At 41.6% G+C, this 20,224-nt stretch overlaps 1 protein-coding gene across 7 annotated transcripts; it reads left to right on the top strand.

The window, feature by feature from the left end:
* The first annotated feature begins 575 nt into the window (after nt 1-575).
* rhot1a (ras homolog family member T1a) lies at nt 576-20,110 on the top strand. Of its 7 annotated transcripts, none has more exons than XM_069149246.1 (21): nt 576-997; nt 4,287-4,345; nt 4,494-4,575; nt 4,699-4,742; nt 4,851-4,904; nt 5,053-5,105; nt 5,382-5,490; nt 7,070-7,171; nt 7,679-7,777; nt 8,033-8,141; nt 8,320-8,440; nt 10,092-10,176; nt 10,398-10,543; nt 10,711-10,811; nt 11,116-11,246; nt 11,796-11,879; nt 12,051-12,173; nt 12,279-12,481; nt 14,076-14,198; nt 17,694-17,819; nt 18,961-20,110. In XM_069149246.1, exons 1-21 carry the CDS (start codon nt 961-963, stop codon nt 19,076-19,078), a joined length of 2,109 nt encoding a protein of 702 aa, XP_069005347.1. In that variant the 5' UTR covers nt 576-960; the 3' UTR covers nt 19,079-20,110. The 7 variants fall into 7 exon arrangements, with proteins under 7 accessions (XP_069005347.1, XP_069005340.1, XP_069005342.1 ...); XM_069149239.1 differs by lacking the exon at nt 17,694-17,819 and adding an exon at nt 14,887-14,976; XM_069149241.1 differs by lacking the exon at nt 18,961-20,110 and adding an exon at nt 14,887-14,976 and having other exon boundaries at nt 17,674-17,818.
* The last annotated feature ends 114 nt before the right edge of the window (nt 20,111-20,224 follow it).

Genomic DNA, 20,224 nt, shown 5'->3' with positions numbered 1-20,224 from the left:
TGGCACTAGGCCGAATTTAATATAAAACACAATTTTATAAAATATATATCGTTGGGGGTCCCTGCTCCATCTCTATCAGTTTGGGGGTCCTTGGCCTGAAAAACGTTGAAGACCCCTGAAGTACTGTATTATGAACACAGCAGACTATATTACACCACAACATTTGGAATATAAACTTGACCTACATATGAATAAATATGGATCCACTACCATTCTACCCGTTAGCTGCATTAAATTAAATTACACACAAAAAAAGGAGGTTGCATTAGAGTGGTTGTGTAAGTGAAACAACAGATTATGTAACAAAATAATATTTTTTCAGGCGTTTCAATTCAACCATGTTCGTAACCTTGAAACCATAACGGTTAAAACTGAGTATTTTCCAAACTTTCAACACAAATGAATAGGAACTGAAAGGGAAAAATGCACAACACCCCCCCCCCCCCCCCCCCCCCCCCCCCCCGAATTGCACACCGGGATAATGTCGAAGCCGTCAACGTTAATGCAACTTCCACGGTCCGCCGCCAGGGAGCAGTATAACAGCAGTTTTAATTCTGACGGAAGTTTGTCCTTTGCGGCTTGCCGTAGCTGCCCGGTACTGGTGGAGGTCGGGCATGCCCGTGAAACATCCGCTGCGAAAAGCTATTCAAACGCAGAAAACCCCCGGTGTCGATTAACGTGAAATCACAGAGATATGTGACACAAAAATAATTTTCAAGTCACCTTTCCGCCGAGCTTGACGACCGACAACGTCGAGGAGAAGCGCGCAAGCAAACGCGAAGGAGCGCCGACGGGGAGCCGTCCGTCCGTTTTGTCCTACAAAAGGCGCCGAGCGTCTTGGACAGCGGCAGGGCCCCGACGTTGAGGTAAAACTGCCGGAGGAGGACGGCGTCCACGCGACTACATGAGACGAGAAAGACGCTCCTTTTCCGCAGAGGGGTTAGCGAGCGCCCGGCCAACATGAGAAAGGACGTGAGGATCCTCCTGGTGGGGGAACGTGAGTAGCGGCCGAGTTTTAATTCGTCAGCGGTTGGGAGGCTTCTCGAGCTAACGTGCTAGTGGCTAACAGCGGATCTTAACGAAGAAGAAGCGGCGACAAGGCTGAGTTTCACCGAGCTGCTTTAATAAAACCACGCCGGAGGTTCAAACAGCCTGTGATTACAATACACGGCCCCCGGGGCCTCGGGTTTCTGTTCTGGTGCCGACATCCAAACAGATATCACACGTGTAATTATCACGAGTGTTTCCATGTCGACTGCGGTGCTCCCGAGTCATCTCACTATTGCGCAACTATTAATTGCATTCACCTTTGAAGTGCCTTACTCCGGGTTCCCCGCCATTATAACGTGTATTTTAGGTGCAGCACCTAAAGCTGATTTATGCTCTTGAAACCAGTTGTGCAATTCTTCTGTAAATGACTTTATATAGTTACAATTTTTTTTTTCTCAATTTCAAGATAAATGCTCAGCCTTGTTGTTGTTTTTTTTGTAGCTTGCACTGTGAAATGCAAGAGGAAAGGAAAAATGAAAAAAACAAAAAAAACCTTGTCCTATGGAAAGATTGCTCGTAAACCGTAAGCTTGGTTTGTCCAATGTTTGGTGATTGTTGTTTTCATGGTAGACAGTGAGAATTTGTAAATAGAGAGTGTGTCGGTAATAGAGCCACTAAAGACTCAGGTCTCCAGGAACTAAAGCAAACCTGCCTTACTTGAGTTCACGTTCAAGGTCTTTGTACTCGAGTATTATACATTTATACAAAAGCTTTAGTAACATGTTAAGATTAAAATTCTTCATACCCTTCACTGAACAGGTGAAAGACTCGTATGAACAAATTTGGCGGCTTTGAATTTGAATGTTTCTGATAAACCGATGGATTAAATTCTCTATTTGAATTCCTTAAAATAAATTAAAAAAAAAACAACCTTTTGGATCAGATTGAAAACGTCACAGCTGAAAACTGAACGGTTTTTTTTCCTCAGCTTGTTGACTTTTTAGAGATTCATGGTTCTCACAAGACGGCGACACTACAAACACGTGATGATCTTATAGATATGATATATTCATGTAGAATAAACCACCCAACAGTTTATAAACTAGGTCAACTCTTCACACCCGGTCAGTTTTCTATCACGTAAATTGACCAAAAAAGAGAAAGAAACAAAGTCTTGAAACTATGATAGATAGATAGATAGATAGATACTTTATTAATCCCACAAGGGGACATTTTTTCGCTACAGCAGCATTATAGGTACAGGAAAGCAATAAAACAATAGTAAAATATTAAATATAAAATGCACAGTATATAATAGAATAATTAAATTAAAACTAACTAAACAATAGTGCAAAGATTTAAACAAACAAGAAAACAGACAACCAACGGTGTTATTGTTGTGTGATGGATTTTGCCAGAGGTGAGTTATTGTACAGTCTTATTGCAGTGGGCAGGAATGATCTCCTGTATCGGTCCTTGTGACAGCGGAGCTGGAGGAGTCTTTTGGAGAAAGTGCTCCGCTGTCCCTGCAGCAGGTGGTGGAGAGGGTGGTCAGGATTATCCAATATGGATAATAGTTTCCTCAGCGTCCTCCTCTCCACCACCTTTTCCGGGCTGTCCAGATTGCAACCAATGATGGAGCCGGCCTTCTTCACCAGTTTGTTAAGTCTGTTGGTGTCTCCGGCTCCAACGCTGCTCCCCCAGCAGACCACGGCGAAGTACAGTGAAGTGAAGTACATGAAGCACGAGGTTGAGAATAATTGCCATTTTTTATTTATAAAAGACCAAAACAAGTTATTCAGTTATGAAAAGCGTTGCTCATAAATTCCCTGCTGATTGACTAATTGCTTCAACTCTAGTTGGCACGGGTCATTATGGCTACAGGACTCTGCAGTGAGGGCAAAACTAAAGCCAGAAATGCAACAGATCCCATCCTACCAAACCAAATTTCACCTGGTCTGCTTGTTCTCTTTAAAGCACACATGTTGTCGGTACTATTTATATTTCAGTTGTGGCTCTGCAGGATGGCCTACATTGCGACCGTAGAGTGCTACGCGCCAACTTGTGAAGAGTTCAGCTTGTGTGGCTACTCAGCTGTCCGGTTAAAAGACGGAGAGGCGTAGTACCGTAGACTACAGCTGCAAATACAAATTATATGAGCTTTTTATTTGCCAGTCAGCTGTTTCTGTGGTTAATTGTTTGGTCCATGAAATAACAGAAATCCATCGAGCCCATCGCTCGAGTCCACGGTGACGTCACCAGAATGCTGGATTTGGCCGAACAGCTGTGGAGAATTCAAAGTTCAGTTTACGGCGACATAAAAGGAAGAGAAGCAACAAATTCTTTTATTCTTAATAAATGACTTCAGCTATTAAATTGATTAGATTTTCAAAGAAATGTCGTTGGCTATTATTCTTGCGTGAGTGTTAATCAGTCAACAAACTATATCAATCCTAGCCTTCCATCTGTGGAGCTTTTTAAACATTTTTTTTTTTCTTTTAACATTATTTTTGGGCAGTTTTAACTTTATTCAGACAGTGGCAATGCAGACAGACAGGAATCAGAGCAGGTGAATAACATACAGGATAGGTCTGTCCAACTGTAAAACCAGCGACTTACTGCTGACAGCATTCGGCCGATGTTGTACACGCCTCAAGCATCCGGTTATTGGGTCGTTCAGCTTTTTCATTATTAATGTATGTATGCGCTGTAGTTTGGTGTTGTTGTTTTTGGAGGCTCCCTCTGAGCTTGTGTTTTTCCAGCATTGATTGAGCTCGTTTGTAATTTGAGAGGCAAAATTATAATGTTTTTCTTGCTAGAAATGCTTATTTAACTAACGTGATATATATTTTGATGTGGTAGTGAGCTATGAGTACTGTATAAATGTATATTTTTTTTTGTTGAAATATAGTAATATTTCTCTTTTTGATTTTGACATCTCCCAGTTGCACTTATTGAACTGTTTACACATCGCTCATGAATAAAATAACAATTATTTGACCAGTTTTTTTTTTTTTTTTTTTTTTTTTTTTTTTTTTTTTTTTATTGTAGGCTTATTTGTAGACCATGTTTCTCCTCTTAATGTTGTCAAACTTCTGTGCTGGAATTTAGTGAGCGTTCATGGCACTTGGCTGCAGCGCAACCCTCTTCAGCTGCTCTTATCTGTTCCCTGTCACTTCACGCATTTTACCCAGACCTGTCAGTAAAAATAGTAGCGAGCTCACATGTTAATGACCCTTTGTCTGTTAAAGATGTGTGCAACGTTTGTGATAAATGTTTTTCTTGTGCCCGTACAGCCAAGGTGGGGAAGACATCGCTGATAATGTCTCTGGTCAGTGAGGAGTTTCCTGACGAGGTGTGTGTGTACGGACAGGCGGTCAAATGACACTGTAGTAATGTATAAATCACCCTGTCGGCTGTTTGTTGTACACGCACTTCCTGGTTGTACACTTGCACAGTAAAGGGGATGTCGGTATGTAGCATGATCGTCTTCTTTGGTCCAGGTTCCTCTCCGAGCTGAGGAGATCACCATCCCAGCGGATGTCACCCCAGAGAGGGTGCCCACACACATTGTGGACTACTCGGGTAACTACAACACGACATACACACACACACACACACACACACACACACACACACCACAGTCTGAGAGAATGATTCAACGGCAGATGAAACACTGTAGTAATGTGCCTTTCCAACACCTTTTAGAAGCAGAACAGTCAGATGAGCAGCTGTATCAAGAAATCGCCAAGGTTGGTTTGATTTAATTCTCACTTTCATGTTGTCTTATTGTGTATGTATTGTATCCCATGTCAGTTCATATGTGCATCACAAGCTAATACTGCCATTCCTCTTCATAGGCAAATGTCATCTGCATAGTTTACTCCGTCAACAACAAGAAGTCGATTGAAAAGGTGAGCATGGTTGCTGTCTGAGCTCATTGCAGTTAATCAAATACATAACTACAGCACAATGTTCATCTTATTCTGGGAATGTTTATTTGTGTTTCTGCTAAAATGTTTGCCCAGTTACAACGCTTGATGTTGTGCTTTCCTCTCCAAGGTGACGAGCCACTGGATTCCCCTCATTAATGACAGGACGGACAAGGATAGTAGGTGTGTAGAAGGGCAACAAACAATTATTATCAGACTGTTTTCTAACTGAACTGATTTATTGTTCGATCTCTAAATAGTAAGAAAACTGTGATAAATGTCATGTTTTGTGATGTCATTAGTCCGAAACTCCAAAATATCCAGTTTCCATTGAATTCAAACAGAAAACTGGTCAATTGTCACAATGGCTGCATATTTGGCATTTTTGTTTAAAAACAATAGCTTAACCAATAAATCAATTATCAAATTATTATTTTCTGTTGAATTGCTTTACTGCAGGGTGCCATTGATTCTTGTGGGGAACAAGTCTGACCTGGTGGAACACAGCAGCATGGAGACCATCTTACCAATCATGAATCAATACCAGGATATCGAGACCTGTGTCGAGGTAAAAGATCGGTACACGCACGCACACAAGGACATGCATATAAACACCTATTAAATCCACTGAGGCAGAGCTGTTTGGAGGTCCCACTCAGTTAAATGTCAAAGTCAACTTTGATAAAGTAGTTGAGAGCAAGGGAACCGCAAACGTAAATATGAAAGGCTGGTTGAAAAATCCAGCACTGGCAGCGACTGTGAGCGTGAGACCGGCTGTGTGCAGGACTGATTGGCTCGCAGGCAGCTGCTCTTGGACTGCAGTCCGGATCCTGACTCCACTTACGCTCTGACCGAGTCATTAATAGATTTATATGACCAAACCCTGGTGCTCAGAGGCCTTTGGACTGTGAGTGTGTTGAGAGTCCTAGCTGCCTCGGAGAGGGTAGATTGGCCTCCGTCTGCATTACTGTATAATTCAAATTTCCCCCGTGTAGGACCAGACGCCTCAGTCACACCCTCCTCCGGTGGATTAGTTACAAGGTTAAAAGAGGCCCGCGAGGAGGACGTGAGCGACGGCACATACACAGTGGGCACAGTTTACAACCGTCCCACAGCTGGAGAGAGTTGGTGGGAAACATATGTGCACCCGTTCTTATTCAACCGGGTTAAGTTTCTTACATTTCTGATTTATTCTGAGTAACTTTGTCTGTGGTGAAAGAAGTATTGGAATTTCTTACTTAAATTAAAATGGTCAGTGCCACAGTTTGAACTCTTATTTCTGCCTCACTAACAAAGTTGCAGTTTACATCCATATCCATCCAGACACATATTGTTTATGCAGAGAAAGTTTTGAAGGAATCTCTATACATGTTCTTCAAATATGGATGTTGGTTCACAGAAGTTACAAACTCTTAAACATGGATGTTTCACACACATCTTCAACCCGACAGCACAGAAGATCTTTACAGTCAGCACAGTTTCAAAGTGGACGCCCAAGATTAGTGTCACAATTTAGTGTCCGACCAAATGTTGATCTCCCCTTCTGTTCCTTGGGTGTTGAATAATGGCCAGAAAAGTGTTTTTACAGAATTTTATATCATCACATTGCAGTTGACCTTTGACCTTTTGGATATAAAATATCATCACTTTGTCATTTTATCCTATTAGACATTTGTGGTAAATTTTGTAATAATTAGCTAATTAAACCTTCGACCTTTGGTCACCAAAATCAGTATGTATTTTAAGACACGTGCCGAGTGCCGGTCACGTCCATCATACTCCACTGGTTTCGCATCATAATTGCACCCAAAGAGAAGAAATAGGAAAACACGCATGCAGTGTAAATAAGTATGTAATCGCTAGTTTGTTAATGAACTCTGCGCTCCTGGAACATTTTTCACTGCGTTTCTCAGTTATCAAATGTGCATTGTTGGAAAAAAAGGTTAGCGTTGGACCCCATGCAGCAGATCTCTTGCTTTATTTACCTTTTGTGGAAGTTGCAAATGTTGTGCACCGGTTAGCTGCTGCTCATCACTGAGGCTCCGTGACTTTCCCTTTTAACTTGAGTTTGACATTTCCTGAGACTTTTACTTCAGAGTTGCTTGGCTCAGGGTATTCACATACCTGTGTACCCTCTTCTTCTTCAGTGCTCTGCCAAAAACCTAAAGAACATCTCTGAGCTGTTCTACTACGCGCAGAAGGCCGTTCTCCACCCGACAGGACCGCTGTACTGCCCGGAGGAGAAGGAGGTGAGCTGTTTACTGTAGGCGCAGACTCAGCAGATATGTTGACTGTGCATAGTGGCTCAGGTGGTACCAACGACATGAACAAAGGCTCAGGACTCATCAGTTGTTCCTAGACCTTTTTCAAACGTGTAAAATGTTCATTCTTGATGTCAACTAAGATGCATCGATCCTAAACACCTTTTTAAAAATTTTTTTTTTTTTATTAGGTTTCATTTATGTCATTATAGAATGCAGGTTTTCGTCGCTATTGGTTACCTTCATCCAATCATCACCGCTGACTTTGTTTAATGCCAATGTGTGAATGACTGCAAATCAGATGGTTATCAATGTTTAAGCAACAGTCACTCTATAACATTGTGACGTGCGTGAAGGAAAGCATCAGTGAGTAAAGAAAAGAAAGGCGAGGCTTCCTTGCAGTCGGCTTCAGAGACACAGTTTCTCGGTTCAGCTAGTAAAAAGACAAACGTTTAACGCAACCACCTAAATGATTACTTCTCCTCTGTATTACAGCTGAAGCCTTCTTGCATTAAGGCTTTAACTAGAATATTTAAAGTGTCCGACCTCGACAACGACGGCATCCTCAATGACAACGAGCTCAACTTCTTTCAGGTAATGTTTTTCACCTAAAAGTGTCGCTGTCGACATCATTTTCATAACTACACAAGTGCCACGGAGCTTTTGAGGATGAGAATAATTCGGAGAACCTGTTTCATGTCGGTCTACATTCAGCAGCGTCATATTAGTGACGGGTTTAGACATGAAGCACACCTGACAGAAACTTGCTCACAACAAGCATCTGAGAAGTGCCTTTGGGCTAACGAATCACTTGTGTGTGTGTGTGTGTGTGTGTGTGTGTGTGTATAGAGAACATGTTTCAATACGCCACTGGCGCCGCAGGCCTTAGAGGACGTAAAGAACGTGGTCAGGAGGAACATGACGGACGGAGTGACGGACAACGGACTCACACTCGAAGGTCAGACGCCGTCTCGTTAAACGTCTTTCCCCTCTTTGCGATTTTTCTTTCCTCAACTCTCCTCAGCTGTCCCGTCTTTTCAGCTCTACTTTAAAGTCCATTTATTTACGGACACTGTGAACGTCTATGTTTAATTTGTGCGCCAGTTTGTGACTGCTGGCTCCATCTCTTGCTGCAGGCTTCCTGTTCCTGCACACCCTCTTCATTCAGCGCGGTCGACACGAGACCACGTGGACTGTGCTGAGGAGGTTCGGTTACGATGACGACCTGGAGCTCACGCAGGAATACCTGTTTCCCATGTGAGAGCAGACTAAAATGTTATTTTGTGGTATTTGGTACCTTTTTTTTTTTTTTATTTGTTTTTAAAAGGTACAACAGAGATAGGAAAGAAGTAGATATCAGAACTAAATCTTTAGATGCTAAACTCAACAGGCTGTGCTTTTTTTTTTGCTAATTATTGCTTTGATAATATTCACTCATTTTCTATTTTTAAGTCCACTAAGCTAAAACAAAAACTGTCTATTAAAACAGTCCGGCAATAAGTCGTACTTTCGTGAATGTTACAGCGTTAATTTTTTTGTTAAAGCAAAAAGGGGTGTTTTGTAATTCAGCTTGCCCTCATTGAGATATATATATATAGGGTGGAGAAAATAACAGAAACACTTCTCGGTATAATGCAGTGCAGGTCAGTTCATCAGCACTCTAAAAAAAAAAAAAAAAAAAAAGCTCATAGATCTTAAGTCTTGTCTCTTGGCTGCTGTGTGCAGTCATGTTAGTTAAACATTGTTCTTCATGAGATGTTATGCCATCAAGAGACGTATACGGCATGTCATTACCATCAGAGATGAGCAGTTCATCAGTTAAACCATCCATCTATTTTCTGCTGTTTATCTGGGTCCAGGTCACATGATCTGATATTTAATTATATTGTCTTATTTGAATTACTACAAATTTATATATTTTTATGCATGAAACTGACCAAAATTTGATATTTCAGTTAATTCATGTACTAAAAAAAAACAATATCACCTCACCCACCAGCTCAATACACAATCATTAAAAGATGTAAACTGTGAGTAGTGGAAAGCCGACTGTGTGAAAGAAAACCATTGTAAAGAATGTCAAAGAGTGGCTTCTTTTAGTGAAAGATGCTCGTTAGCATTTTCAATTTCTAATATTTAAATTGCTTATTTGTTTCAAGCAAGAGTTAAAAAACTAAAACAAAGCTATTGAGTTTACTGCCAACAAAGATAACAATCGACTTCTAGCATCTGAGAATATCCGAGAGGCTGTTAAGGAAAAAAATGCGAGACGTTTTTGTCATATTAAAAAAAAAAAAAAAAGACTTAATTTGTTAGATTCGTTGCCCATTATTTTACTCAATTATTTCACGCATGCTTGCTTAAGACTCGGTACAATCTATGCAACCCTCGTGTAAAATGTATTGAAATGCAAGCTGCAAACCTCATTGGGCCTTTTTCACAGAAGATATTTTTACATGACGCAGTTGGAAAAGCAGAAGCGTTAGAAATAAAATGAATGATTCTGTCGCAGGCTGCTGGCTCACCGTCACATGGTCATGACTTACCGGGACACTTTAATAGAAATAAACCACTGTTAATGCCATTGTTAAAGTTTTTCCTATCATAAGTCCAAATTTCTGCTCCGCAAAATATTCATAGTGCTCACATCTCGGTAGGTGGGATATAACTCTAGTGTTAGATTATTTTCTTAGTTTAGCATAAACGCATTGAAGTCATACTGTTCTTCTTTTGAAATGGCCTCTAATCGCAGTCGTCTCATGGTTTTCTGTCCGTTACTGATGTGGTTTGTTTGTCTTCGTGAGTCAAAGTGAATCAGGTTCTGGCTGTTTTGCGCGGCGGCGTTGGAAACTCTGCGCTTCGGATGTTTTCCATAAAACTCACGTTCGTGTACGTCTCTATATTCCAGGATAAAGATCCCGCCGGACTGCACCACGGAGCTTAACCACAACGCTTACCTCTTTCTTCAGAGCGTCTTTGACAAGCACGACAAAGTGAGTGGTCACGAACATCGTGGTGTTTTCATTTTCCTTTCTTATTTCTACAATTTAATGTTGTGTTTCTGAAAGGACGGCCGGTTTCGCGCTCGACGAGTTGAAGAGTTTGGTCTTTCTGTGCAAATTTTGAACGCATCTCGCGTGTTAGCTGTTGGCCTTTATGACCAAAGAGGTTTAAAATTCGGTGTGTTGATGTCTGTGCGCTTGACTTGATCCAGGATAGAGACTGTGCGCTGTCGCCGGATGAGGTGAAGGACTTGTTCAAAGTGTTTCCCTACATGCCCTGGGGTCCAGACGTCAAAAACACAGTTTGCACTAATGATCAGGGATGGATCACGTACCAGGGGTACCTCTCCCAGTGGACGTGAGTTGCGGAACATATCGATCGACACACTCGCACATCTGTTTTGGCTCCCTACGGCCCGAACGTCTTCACGCACACGTGGAGCTTATAGAACACGTGCACATTACACATGTAAACCACTGATGCCGTCTCGCTCATCGGGACTTCTCCGGTGTTTCTTTTAAAAGGTTAACGACGTATCTAGACGTACAGCGTAGTTTGGAGTACTTGGGTTACCTCGGCTACTCGATCATCTATGAACAGGAGTCCCAAGCGGCTGCCATTACTGGTAAGATCCATTCAATCCTCATTTGTGATGTCTTGCGAAACGGCACTGTATGTCGACAACGAACAAAACGGTTAGTAAATAGTAGTAAAATGTATATATAAAAATAATAATAATAATAATAATAAGCAGGACCAGTATTGCTTTTGTTTTTACTTGTTCGCTGTTACGAAATTAAGTTCAGAGGTTTGCAATTTCTGAAAGTCCCACGACAAAAGAGACACATAAATAGCCTACTACTGCAAGTTTCCATTGTTCATCTATATTCTTGCTTGGAAAAGAAAATGTGTGTCTCTTGTTCTTTCAGTGACCCGCAACAAGCGCATTGATCTTCAGAAGAAACAGACGCAGCGCAGCGTCTTCCGCTGCAACGTGTTGGGGGCTCAGGGCAGCGGGAAGAGTGGCTTCCTCCAAGCTTTCCTCGGCAAAAACCTGCAGGTCAGTCGTAGGCACGAATCCAGTTAAACTGCATTTAAACACACACGTTCATTCTCATTTTGTTTGTCTGGAGACGCAGAATTCCCTCCGATAGAGAGGTGGTGCATTTTACATTTGTGTCCAGTGAAATTCATCTGATCTAATTATCTGTTTTTACCAAAGGAGGTGAAAATGTTGCAAGTGTAAGAATTCTTCTAAATATAATCAACTCTTATTTAGAAGAGAAATTGGCTTTTCTTTAAAAGGCCTCTGTGCATTCGTTTGGGAACAACAGTCACTTTGTGTGGAAGCCCACGTTATAAGAAAACAAATGCAAAATCGTGTGGAAATAATCATAAAACTGCGTCTGCACAGCACCTTTCTTAATAAGGTTATAAAGTTCTGCACAAGTAAAAGCAGTTATATTTAAAAATGAGTGAAATTATATGTAACACAAACACCAGTATACATAAGATCAGAAGAAAAAAAAAGATGCACTAAAGCACGGAGAGGATATTTTCAGTAAAAGGAGTCTTGATTGAGTTTTATCGACTTTATTTTCCACCGCAGCGACAGAGGCGGATTAGAGAAGACCACAAGTCCTTCTATGCCATCAGCACGACCTACGTCTACGGTCAGGAGAAGTACCTGCTGGTAGGAATCATTTCATCAGCTGCTCTCTGGATTACTTTGACATAATCTGAGTGTATTACTGAGCATCAGCATTGGTTCTGTGCAGGATGTTAATTAATCCCTCCATCTGAACACTCTGTCGCTCGTTCTTTCTGCCCCCCCCCCTCCACCGTCTCGTCCGCTCATAACCAGCTCCATGAGGTGATGCCAGATTTTGACTTCCTGTCAGAGGCGGATTTAGCCTGTGATGTGGTCTGCCTGATATATGACATCAACAACCCCAGCTCTTTCGAATACTGCGCTAAAGTGTACAAGGTACGTAAACCTGAGGGTGTTTTCGGACGCGATGCGTTGTTATCGGGCGCTCGGAAGCCCCGACTTGCATTCTGACTAGTTGCACTGGACGCTTGTGTTCGCCAGCAATACTTCATAGACAGCAAGACGCCATGTGTGATGATCGCCGCCAAGTCCGACCTGCACGAAGTACGGCAGCACTACAGCCTCTCGTCGCACGAGTTCTGCCGCAAGCACAAGCTCCACCCGCCCCAGCCGTTCACGTGCAACTCGACCGAAGCGCCCAGCAAAGACATCTACACTCGACTCACCACCATGGCCATGTATCCGTGAGTATTAAAACCCAACTTAACCCTTTTACACCTCCTGCGAGTTCACACCCTGTCCGCCACGCCCACCTATTCCCACTTTTACCTCTCCCCCCTGCGTGAATGTTTGAGGACATACGGTGACATTTTGCCAGAAGTAATCACGATAATTAATGCTGATAAAGAAGTTAAATGTTGGTCTTGACATCGCTGCCCAGCACCCAAAGCAAATTGAATGCGCGCTCTACGTCTCCGACGCGCCGTTATGAGTTGGCGTCGTACGTCAGTGTGCGGTCATGTAACTCCATGCCTGAAATATTTAGCTGTTTAACTTCATGGGTCCAGTTGGGTATCTTGATTCCTCAAAGCTCTCTGATCAGATTAGATTTCAGAGTAGATTAATTAGCACTAAATCTCATCGTAGCTGTTCAGAAATCCTATTGTCTGAGATCATTAAATCTTCTGCCCACGAGGTTTAGCAGCATTGCTTTGATCTAAACGGAGGTGCTTACTGCAGATGAGCTCCTGAGTCCTCCGACTTCCGAGATTAATGAGGAGTAAACTGGTCCGGAGGTTGAGGGTACATTTTGATATTTTTATTCAGAAACTAGTTGTTTAAGCTGTCAGCCAAGTGCAGCCCGTCCATCTTCAGGCGCTTTTTAAAGAGGGATATTTTAGTTTTATGTTTTAAATGGAAGGCCACATTTAGTGTTACAGTTGCAATGACCATATAAATCCACTCTATACAAACACCATACTAACCTCTATGAAAATGGGTCTAAATTATATAAGCATATGCGGCCAGTTTTCCAAAGACAGACTTTGATCAAACCAGTTGTCAAATTTTAATGAACATCTAAATCCTGTTGAGCAAAGCTGTCCAGTTCTTGAATATCTCAAAGACTAGTTTGATTTAAATTATGGGGAAATTCTGACTATTTTCCAAAATGAGAAATAATGAAACCATTAAACTCTCTTAACTCCAGCGGAAATTTTTTTCTTTGTAGAAGAATTTACCAGTTAGAGGGACATTTTAGGGAAAATTCAAGCGTCCAAATGTCGCAGGGTTTACACTTAGGCTGTCTCATCCGCGTGTCTCCGGATAATTTCTTTTGGCAAATGAAAACAACTGAAGTCCTCTCTGCTGTGTGTGTATTTCTCTAGAAACTTTTTCTTATCAAAGTATTTCTGCCAAACCACAAATTATGAGCCACGTTTTGGTCTTTTTAAAAAAAATTTTTTACTGTGTGGTCCCACTGGTCAACTTTTACATTTTGGATTTAATTTGCCATCCTCAGACTTTCTCCTTTGTTGTGACTGTTCCCTTCTGCCTTAGTGGTTTTCCTCTCCTTACATCTCTTTGTGTTTATTTTCCTATAAACGTTCGACTTATTGAACCAGTTCATTATAGATTTTTATGCTGCTGCTGTTGAATTAAAGTAAGAGGTGGAGTTGAACAGCAGCAGCGTAGATTTCAGTAGGTCCTCCGTTGATCCAGTCGAGGAGAGAAACAAAGCCGATTGATTGTTTTTGTGTGTGCGTGCGTGTGCGTGCGCGCGCGTGCGTTGTCTTTTTGTGGTGGTGAATACACGCATTTCTGTGTGTCTCTCCGCAGCCACGCCCGTCTCCGCTGCATGTGTGCCTGCAACAGGTGCTCCTATTGCCTGTGTCAGAACCTCCTCAAGTCGGAGCTGCTGCGCAGTATTAAGACCCAACTCCGCAGGGTCGTTTTCAACAGGTCCATACGTAGAATTCGCTCTAGTGTTTTTAACATAGACTCTTTCCTCCTCTCTGTGGTTCCCGTCCTCCAGTTTGACCCCCCCCAGGGGGGGGACCACAGAGAGGCTTCTTTTCCACCCAAGCTCACTAACATTGGTGACAGCTCCCCCTCCCTTCCCTTCCCTTCCCCTCCCCTCCGCCTGTAGGCTGCACCTGTAGCTAGTGGAGAACTGTCTTGATGACAAAGTCAAATCTGTGGTGGTAGAGTTCAAACCAGACTGTTTTTCTCTCACCCAAAGATGAGCTGTCCTAGAGGTTGACGTTTGAGCTGCGTTCTTCAGACTGAGCTTTGGTGGACAGGAAATCAAGAGTGATAAAACGGATTACACGGCGTCTATGGTTTACTTAGGGAATCGATTAGCTGTAGAAAAAAAGAAAATGCACACACGTATATATATATATAAAAATGTGTATATATATATATATATACGTAATGTTAACATTATTTGCTCCTAGTGTTCTTCCGGCTCAGCGGTTCTCAGTCCTTCAGTAAAAGTTGATCTCAGCAGCCTCGGAAAGAGGCATTTAGCGGGATTTGGGTCTCCTGGTAACAAGACGAGTTAAAAGAGAGCCGAGATTTAATTCACCTCCTTTGTCATACAGCTAAGCAGGATCAGTCATGTCAGATATCTTGGTTTCTGCTCCAGCTCCAGCCAGCCGAGCCGCTCTCTGTACAGTTTGACACAGCGAAGCCTGACCATGCTGCGCCAGCTAACACACGGGCTGCTAGCCAGGAGGTACCGGTGTCATGTTGTATGTTTGTTTGTGCAGCGTAAACTTAACTCCTGATACTGACTCCCACACAGAGCACAAACATATGTTGTACATTTAGATTAAAGTTTCTAACATTGAAATAAAATTAATACACTGAATTAAAAAAAATAAATAATCTGTGTACAGTTCTGAGTGTGTTTATGCTTATAAACCCGGTTCATGCTAAATAACAATAATATACCACCAGATTCATATTTGTCGGCTTTTTAATCATAAGTCCCGATCAAATATGAAATCCAGAGACAGTGAGGGAGATGGAGATAGTTATCCAAAGATAAATCAAAAACGAAGCACAGATTCGAGGTGGAAATTTTGACAATTAAAAACTAACACGGCCGTGTTTTGTTTTGTTTTGTGATGTTTGTTCCCTCCTCTCCTGCAGTCAATACGCAAGCAGTAAATTTACACTGACAAGCACATTTGTTTGCATACAAAATGAGAGAAAAGCAGCCAATCTTTTTAGTTTGTGTTTCATTTCACTGAAAACTGAATTGTGCATGTGTGCATGTTTGATTTCTTATCAACAGAGAAATGAAAAATTGCTTTGTGCACCAATCTTCAATCAGTTACTTGGTTGATTATTTGTGACGTTTTCAGTCTCATTTTGTCATCATTCCCATTCCTAACCCTGAAGTCTTCACCTGCAGGAGACACTTTATTTTGAAAAGCACACCGTTAACATTTGAATTGGATCTACATCCCTGTGACATAACGATTTTAAAAAGTGCTGCTCTCTTGTTCTCCTGTGGGTTAAGACTTGACTCATTTGTTTTACAGACTGATGTGTAAAATCTAAATGTGTCCTTGATGTTTTAAATTGATTGTTTTGCACTGTACCGATCACTCTGTCGTTTCATCCTGTTTTTTTTTCCTATCTTGTATTTCCTGTCTTTGTTTTCCCTTCCACCTTGCAGGTGTTCACACACATGTTTTTGGCTGCCCCTCTTCCTCTTCCTCTTGCATGTCTTCACCCTCTTCTGATCTGCTTGCTTGTTTTTGTTGCATGGCTCACTTCTCCACCTCATCTCTAATTTTAACGCATGCCTTGGTCCTAGGTGAAATACCGCCATCTACTGGCGGTTGGGAAAGGTTTCACATCTGTCCAGTGGAGGGAGCCTGGTGTTATGAGTGAGATAGGGGGGGGGGTAGTTTATTGAACTATGCTGCGGGTTGGGTATGGCTGCTTTTATGGTGATAAATTGGGCAGAAGTGTGTGATGTGTTGGTCAGTGGACCCAGACCGAGCTGCATGGAGTGTTGCATTCAGCACCGGCCTTTAGTGTTGATATCTTTTTAATCTCTGGGAGTTACTATTAATAGCATGACACTAAACGGGCCAGCCTGGCAGAGCACGGAGCTGTCGCACCACACTGAATGGCTCGGGTAGACGACGTTGTACTTTTGCAGATTTATTCAGTTCATACGCTAAATCTAATTTATCTTCCCTAATGTGCAATGTTGAAATAACTTTATAGGTCCATAAAATTACAAGCAACAGTAGCGAGGAGCTTTTAGAGCCACACTAGTCCAGATTAAAAAGGAAGTGAGCAGGAAATTATTTTTGATTGTAAAAAAAAAAACTAAAGCAAAAAAATAGAGATGTGCTATATTTCCAAAGAAACTCAAAGAAAAAGGAAAGGATTTATTTGTTATTTCTCATTTAACCTGATGATAAGGGTCGACCTAGAAATGGCTCAATATTTCCGGTCTGGCTGCCATGTGGTGTGCACAGCTTTTATACGTAGTGTGTGTGTGTCTGTGTGTACGTGTAGCGTTTCGTTGTTTGAAGTGTGCAGTATAACTGGATCAGGTCCGGGTGCAGACATGGCTGAACTGGTGCTGTACGGGTGGTGAGCGGATGACTTTGTAGGCTTGGTGGAGCTGGGTGATACTGATGAAATTAGATATCTTTTTTTAAATTCCTATTTATGTTTATTGACAGTTTTTTTTTTTAATTTTATTTTTTTAGTTACCAAATCTAAACGTATGAAAGGAGACGATTTTCACTGGCTTTTATTGAGCCAAAATGCTGATAAATAATAAATGACAATATAGTAAATCATTGTTACTGAAGTGAGTGAGTAAATTCTGCACCACGGAACCAGTTGCAGGCGTTCAATGCTCATTATTATTGAAACAATCACTATTTTGATTTTGATTTTGAAGATGCCAGTGTAAAACGGCTGCAGAAATATTATTGAAACATTTTAAATGTTTTATTTAATTGTTAATACTAGAACTTAAACAATCATTCAATCAATTTGGCGATGGGCAAAAAGGTATGTGATAGTAGTTCATTTGATTTCATCCAAAAATTCAGTTTTCACCCTTTTAGATGTTAATGTTATCTACCAAGATGATGAACTGAATTTCTTTCTTTTTTTTTTTTTTTTTTTTAATGCTTAGACTGGTGGGACATTTGATGACACCTCGGGCTTCTGGGAACTTGTTATTTTTTTTTTTTTTTTTTTTTTTAATTTTATCATATTGCAGATCAAAGACATAATTAAGTAAACTTCAGATGAATCAATAAAAGTCAAAACTTAGAGTCCCAGTCAGTATTATATCAAAGCATCTCCCTGCTTTACCTGCTGTGAAGTGTGTGTGCGTGTGTGTGAGCGAACCAGGGGCCACTGTGTGACCGTGTGTGTGTGTGTTGAGGGCTGCTGTGCTGGGTGGAGGTTGCGGGGGTGCTGCCTGCTGTCAGAGGAAGATTTCAGCCTGACGCGGCAGGTTTCAGCCGTCTCCAGCGTGGAGGGGTCCATCTTTATGGAGGCCTCTGCTGAGCAGCTAATTCCTACAGAAAGGTAAAGGCAGAAACCGCATCTACAGAGACAAGGCTGTTTGAGTTTGATTTTTTTTTTTTTTTTTTTTTTTATCCATGTGGACGGACGGGCGAGGAACTATGCTCTACATGGCAGCAGGTTATCGGGTCTTTGTTCGTTGATATAATTATGTCCAGATAGTTCTCTCCTCTATTTCCAGGAGTGTCTGGGTGTTTTAGGCAGGTTTCTCTTCGGATCCTGTGGGAGTACCAGGGTCCTTGTGTGTGTGTTGACTTTAGCTCGGTCTGTGCTGTACCCAGATCAGCTGTTCAAGTTGTTGTTGAAGCTGTGCAGTCAGTACACGATCCTCTGGTTTCTCTTTTTCTGCATTGCGGCCTCCTGTGTTGCTTTTATTCCCTGTCGTCTGCATAGTTCACCAATGATTGTTTCCTGTCGGGTCAGCTAAATTTGTGTTTGGAGGGGCAAGCTGTAACCCAATTTTACAGAGCTCGGGAGGTGTCATGAAAAAACAAACAAACAAATTTGTACTTTTGAATTACCATCTTATCACCGTGATGCCATAAGTCCTGTGTGGATCCTTCATGCTCTGCATTTAACATTGTTGATTTTGATTGAGACATGTAAATATATTCCACTTCAGTTTTTAAAAACAATGTTAATGACAGACAGTTTACAGGAAGTCATCCATTTTTCCTGAGTGTTTCAAGGGTTTGCTGTCCTTAACAAGAGGGGAGGAGGCTAAATATATATTGCAATTTCAAACAGGCAGCAATATAAGAAATACTGGATTCATTTTGTTTGACACGGCTAGTTTCTCTCCTGAGACACCTCCTGGGCTCCTTACTTATTTTAACAATCCATTAGTGTGTTAGAGCAACCCTTCACAGCTTCATTTTGATTCTGTTCCCCAAAACTAAACCAAATGTCAAGAGAAAGCATGTGTTCCTCTTTCAAGCTGATATCACAGCGCACTGATAGTTGTCATTTGTGGTCAGGGTGTAAAAAGGTTTCACTGGAAGAGTGCACGACTTTGTTTTGTCATTTGGAAACTCATCCCTCTGTGGTTTCACCAGCAGAGAAAATGTTATCGTCTTATTTTGCTTTTCACTCTTTTCCTTTTTTTTTTTTTTTTTTTTTTTTAACCCCTCACCTGCTCTCACAGGCACATGGCTCAGGCCGACCTGAAGAACTCCACCTTCTGGCTGAGAGCGAGCGTCGGGGCCACGGTGTTCGCCGTGCTGGGCTTCGCCATGTACAGAGCACTTCTCAAGCAGCGGTGATCGGACAGCACGAGACGGCCCCTTCCTCCCTTGGTCCTTCTGCTGACTCTACCGCTCCCCCTCCCACCTGAGAGACTCAAAGAGACTGGCTCACCAACCCAACCAGCAACTCCACCTCATTCCCTTCTCACAATGCAACAAGGGCAAAAAAAAAAAAAAAAAAAAAAAAAGAGTAAAGTAAATGGTACATTTTATATGCATTAAGAAATGAAGAGCGTGGTTTTATGTTGTGGTGAAAGGGGGGCAGGTAACTTTGGAAACATTACTTGTCCATCAGGTTTGTAAAGGCTGACATTGTGTGGTCTGCTGGTCTAGTGTAGGTCAGACTTCAGCTGATCCAGTCCTCTTCTTTTTCCTCAGGTCAGTACAGTTAGTTAGATGTTTGGAGACCGGAGAGAGGCAGCCACACACAGACCCGCCACGAAAGGGACTTGAATCTGTTTATAGATATGTATATGCAGTATAATATGTATGAATTTTAGGATCTGACCTATAGACAGCATCACAAGCAAAAAGCAACACCAACAAGAGGTGCTAGAACAAACGGCACTACATCTAACACTAGAGGTCATGGATGTCCAGCACTTGTTTAATTTGCGTGTTAATTTATTAACCCGTTTCTTTGTTTTCTTGTCTGTTTTGAGTGCACCGCATGAAACAGATGGAGGGATTTATGTTTTTCATGTATTTTTCTATTTAGTTTTATCAAAGCTGTCTTCATCACTTACAACTATCTGCTTTTGTTTTTATTTTTTCTGGTTTTTAAATAGAGCTTTGTCCCTCGTTCTATTTTTATGACGTTAGAGGCACCATGGAACAAGAAATCATGCTATTAACAGCAGCTATTCAGAACCACCTCTCCCACCTTAAAACTGAAAGTGTTTCTTCTTTTCCAGCATTTACAATAAAGAATTGTACGATCTGGCAAGGCCGTATGCGTGTTCATGGGTGACGTTTCAGCTAATTTAACAGCAACGAGGAAGAATAAAGTGGTTTTAGATCTCTGTAATAAATGACATTTACACCCACTAATCTCACTGCGTTTGTGTGTCCTTGAGAAGCAGCAGTGGAATCGGTCATTTCAGAAGTGGATATGTGAAATAAACGAGAGATGAGGTGCTTTTAGTCAAGCAAAATGGAGAAGTG

This window comes from Embiotoca jacksoni, unplaced genomic scaffold, assembly GCF_022577435.1.
Source record: "Embiotoca jacksoni isolate LCO1_2020_lvr unplaced genomic scaffold, fEmbJac1.0.p SCAF_15, whole genome shotgun sequence".
Lineage (NCBI taxonomy): Eukaryota > Metazoa > Chordata > Actinopteri > Embiotocidae > Embiotoca > Embiotoca jacksoni.
The sequence above is the reverse complement of the archived record's forward strand: the minus strand, read 5'-3'. Positions and strand labels throughout refer to the sequence as shown.

What these genes read in the sequence shown, in the direction of transcription:
- rhot1a (XM_069149246.1), top strand. Translation starts at nt 961, where the DNA reads ATGAGAAAGGACGTGAGGATCCTCCTGGTGGGGGAAC. An exon ending in GTGAGGAGTTTCCTGACGAG is followed by an intron (nt 4,346 to 4,493) that starts GTGTGTGTGTAC and finishes TCTTTGGTCCAG; the next exon opens with GTTCCTCTCCGAGCTGAGGA. An exon ending in ACTGCCCGGAGGAGAAGGAG is followed by an intron (nt 7,172 to 7,678) that starts GTGAGCTGTTTA and finishes TCTGTATTACAG; the next exon opens with CTGAAGCCTTCTTGCATTAA.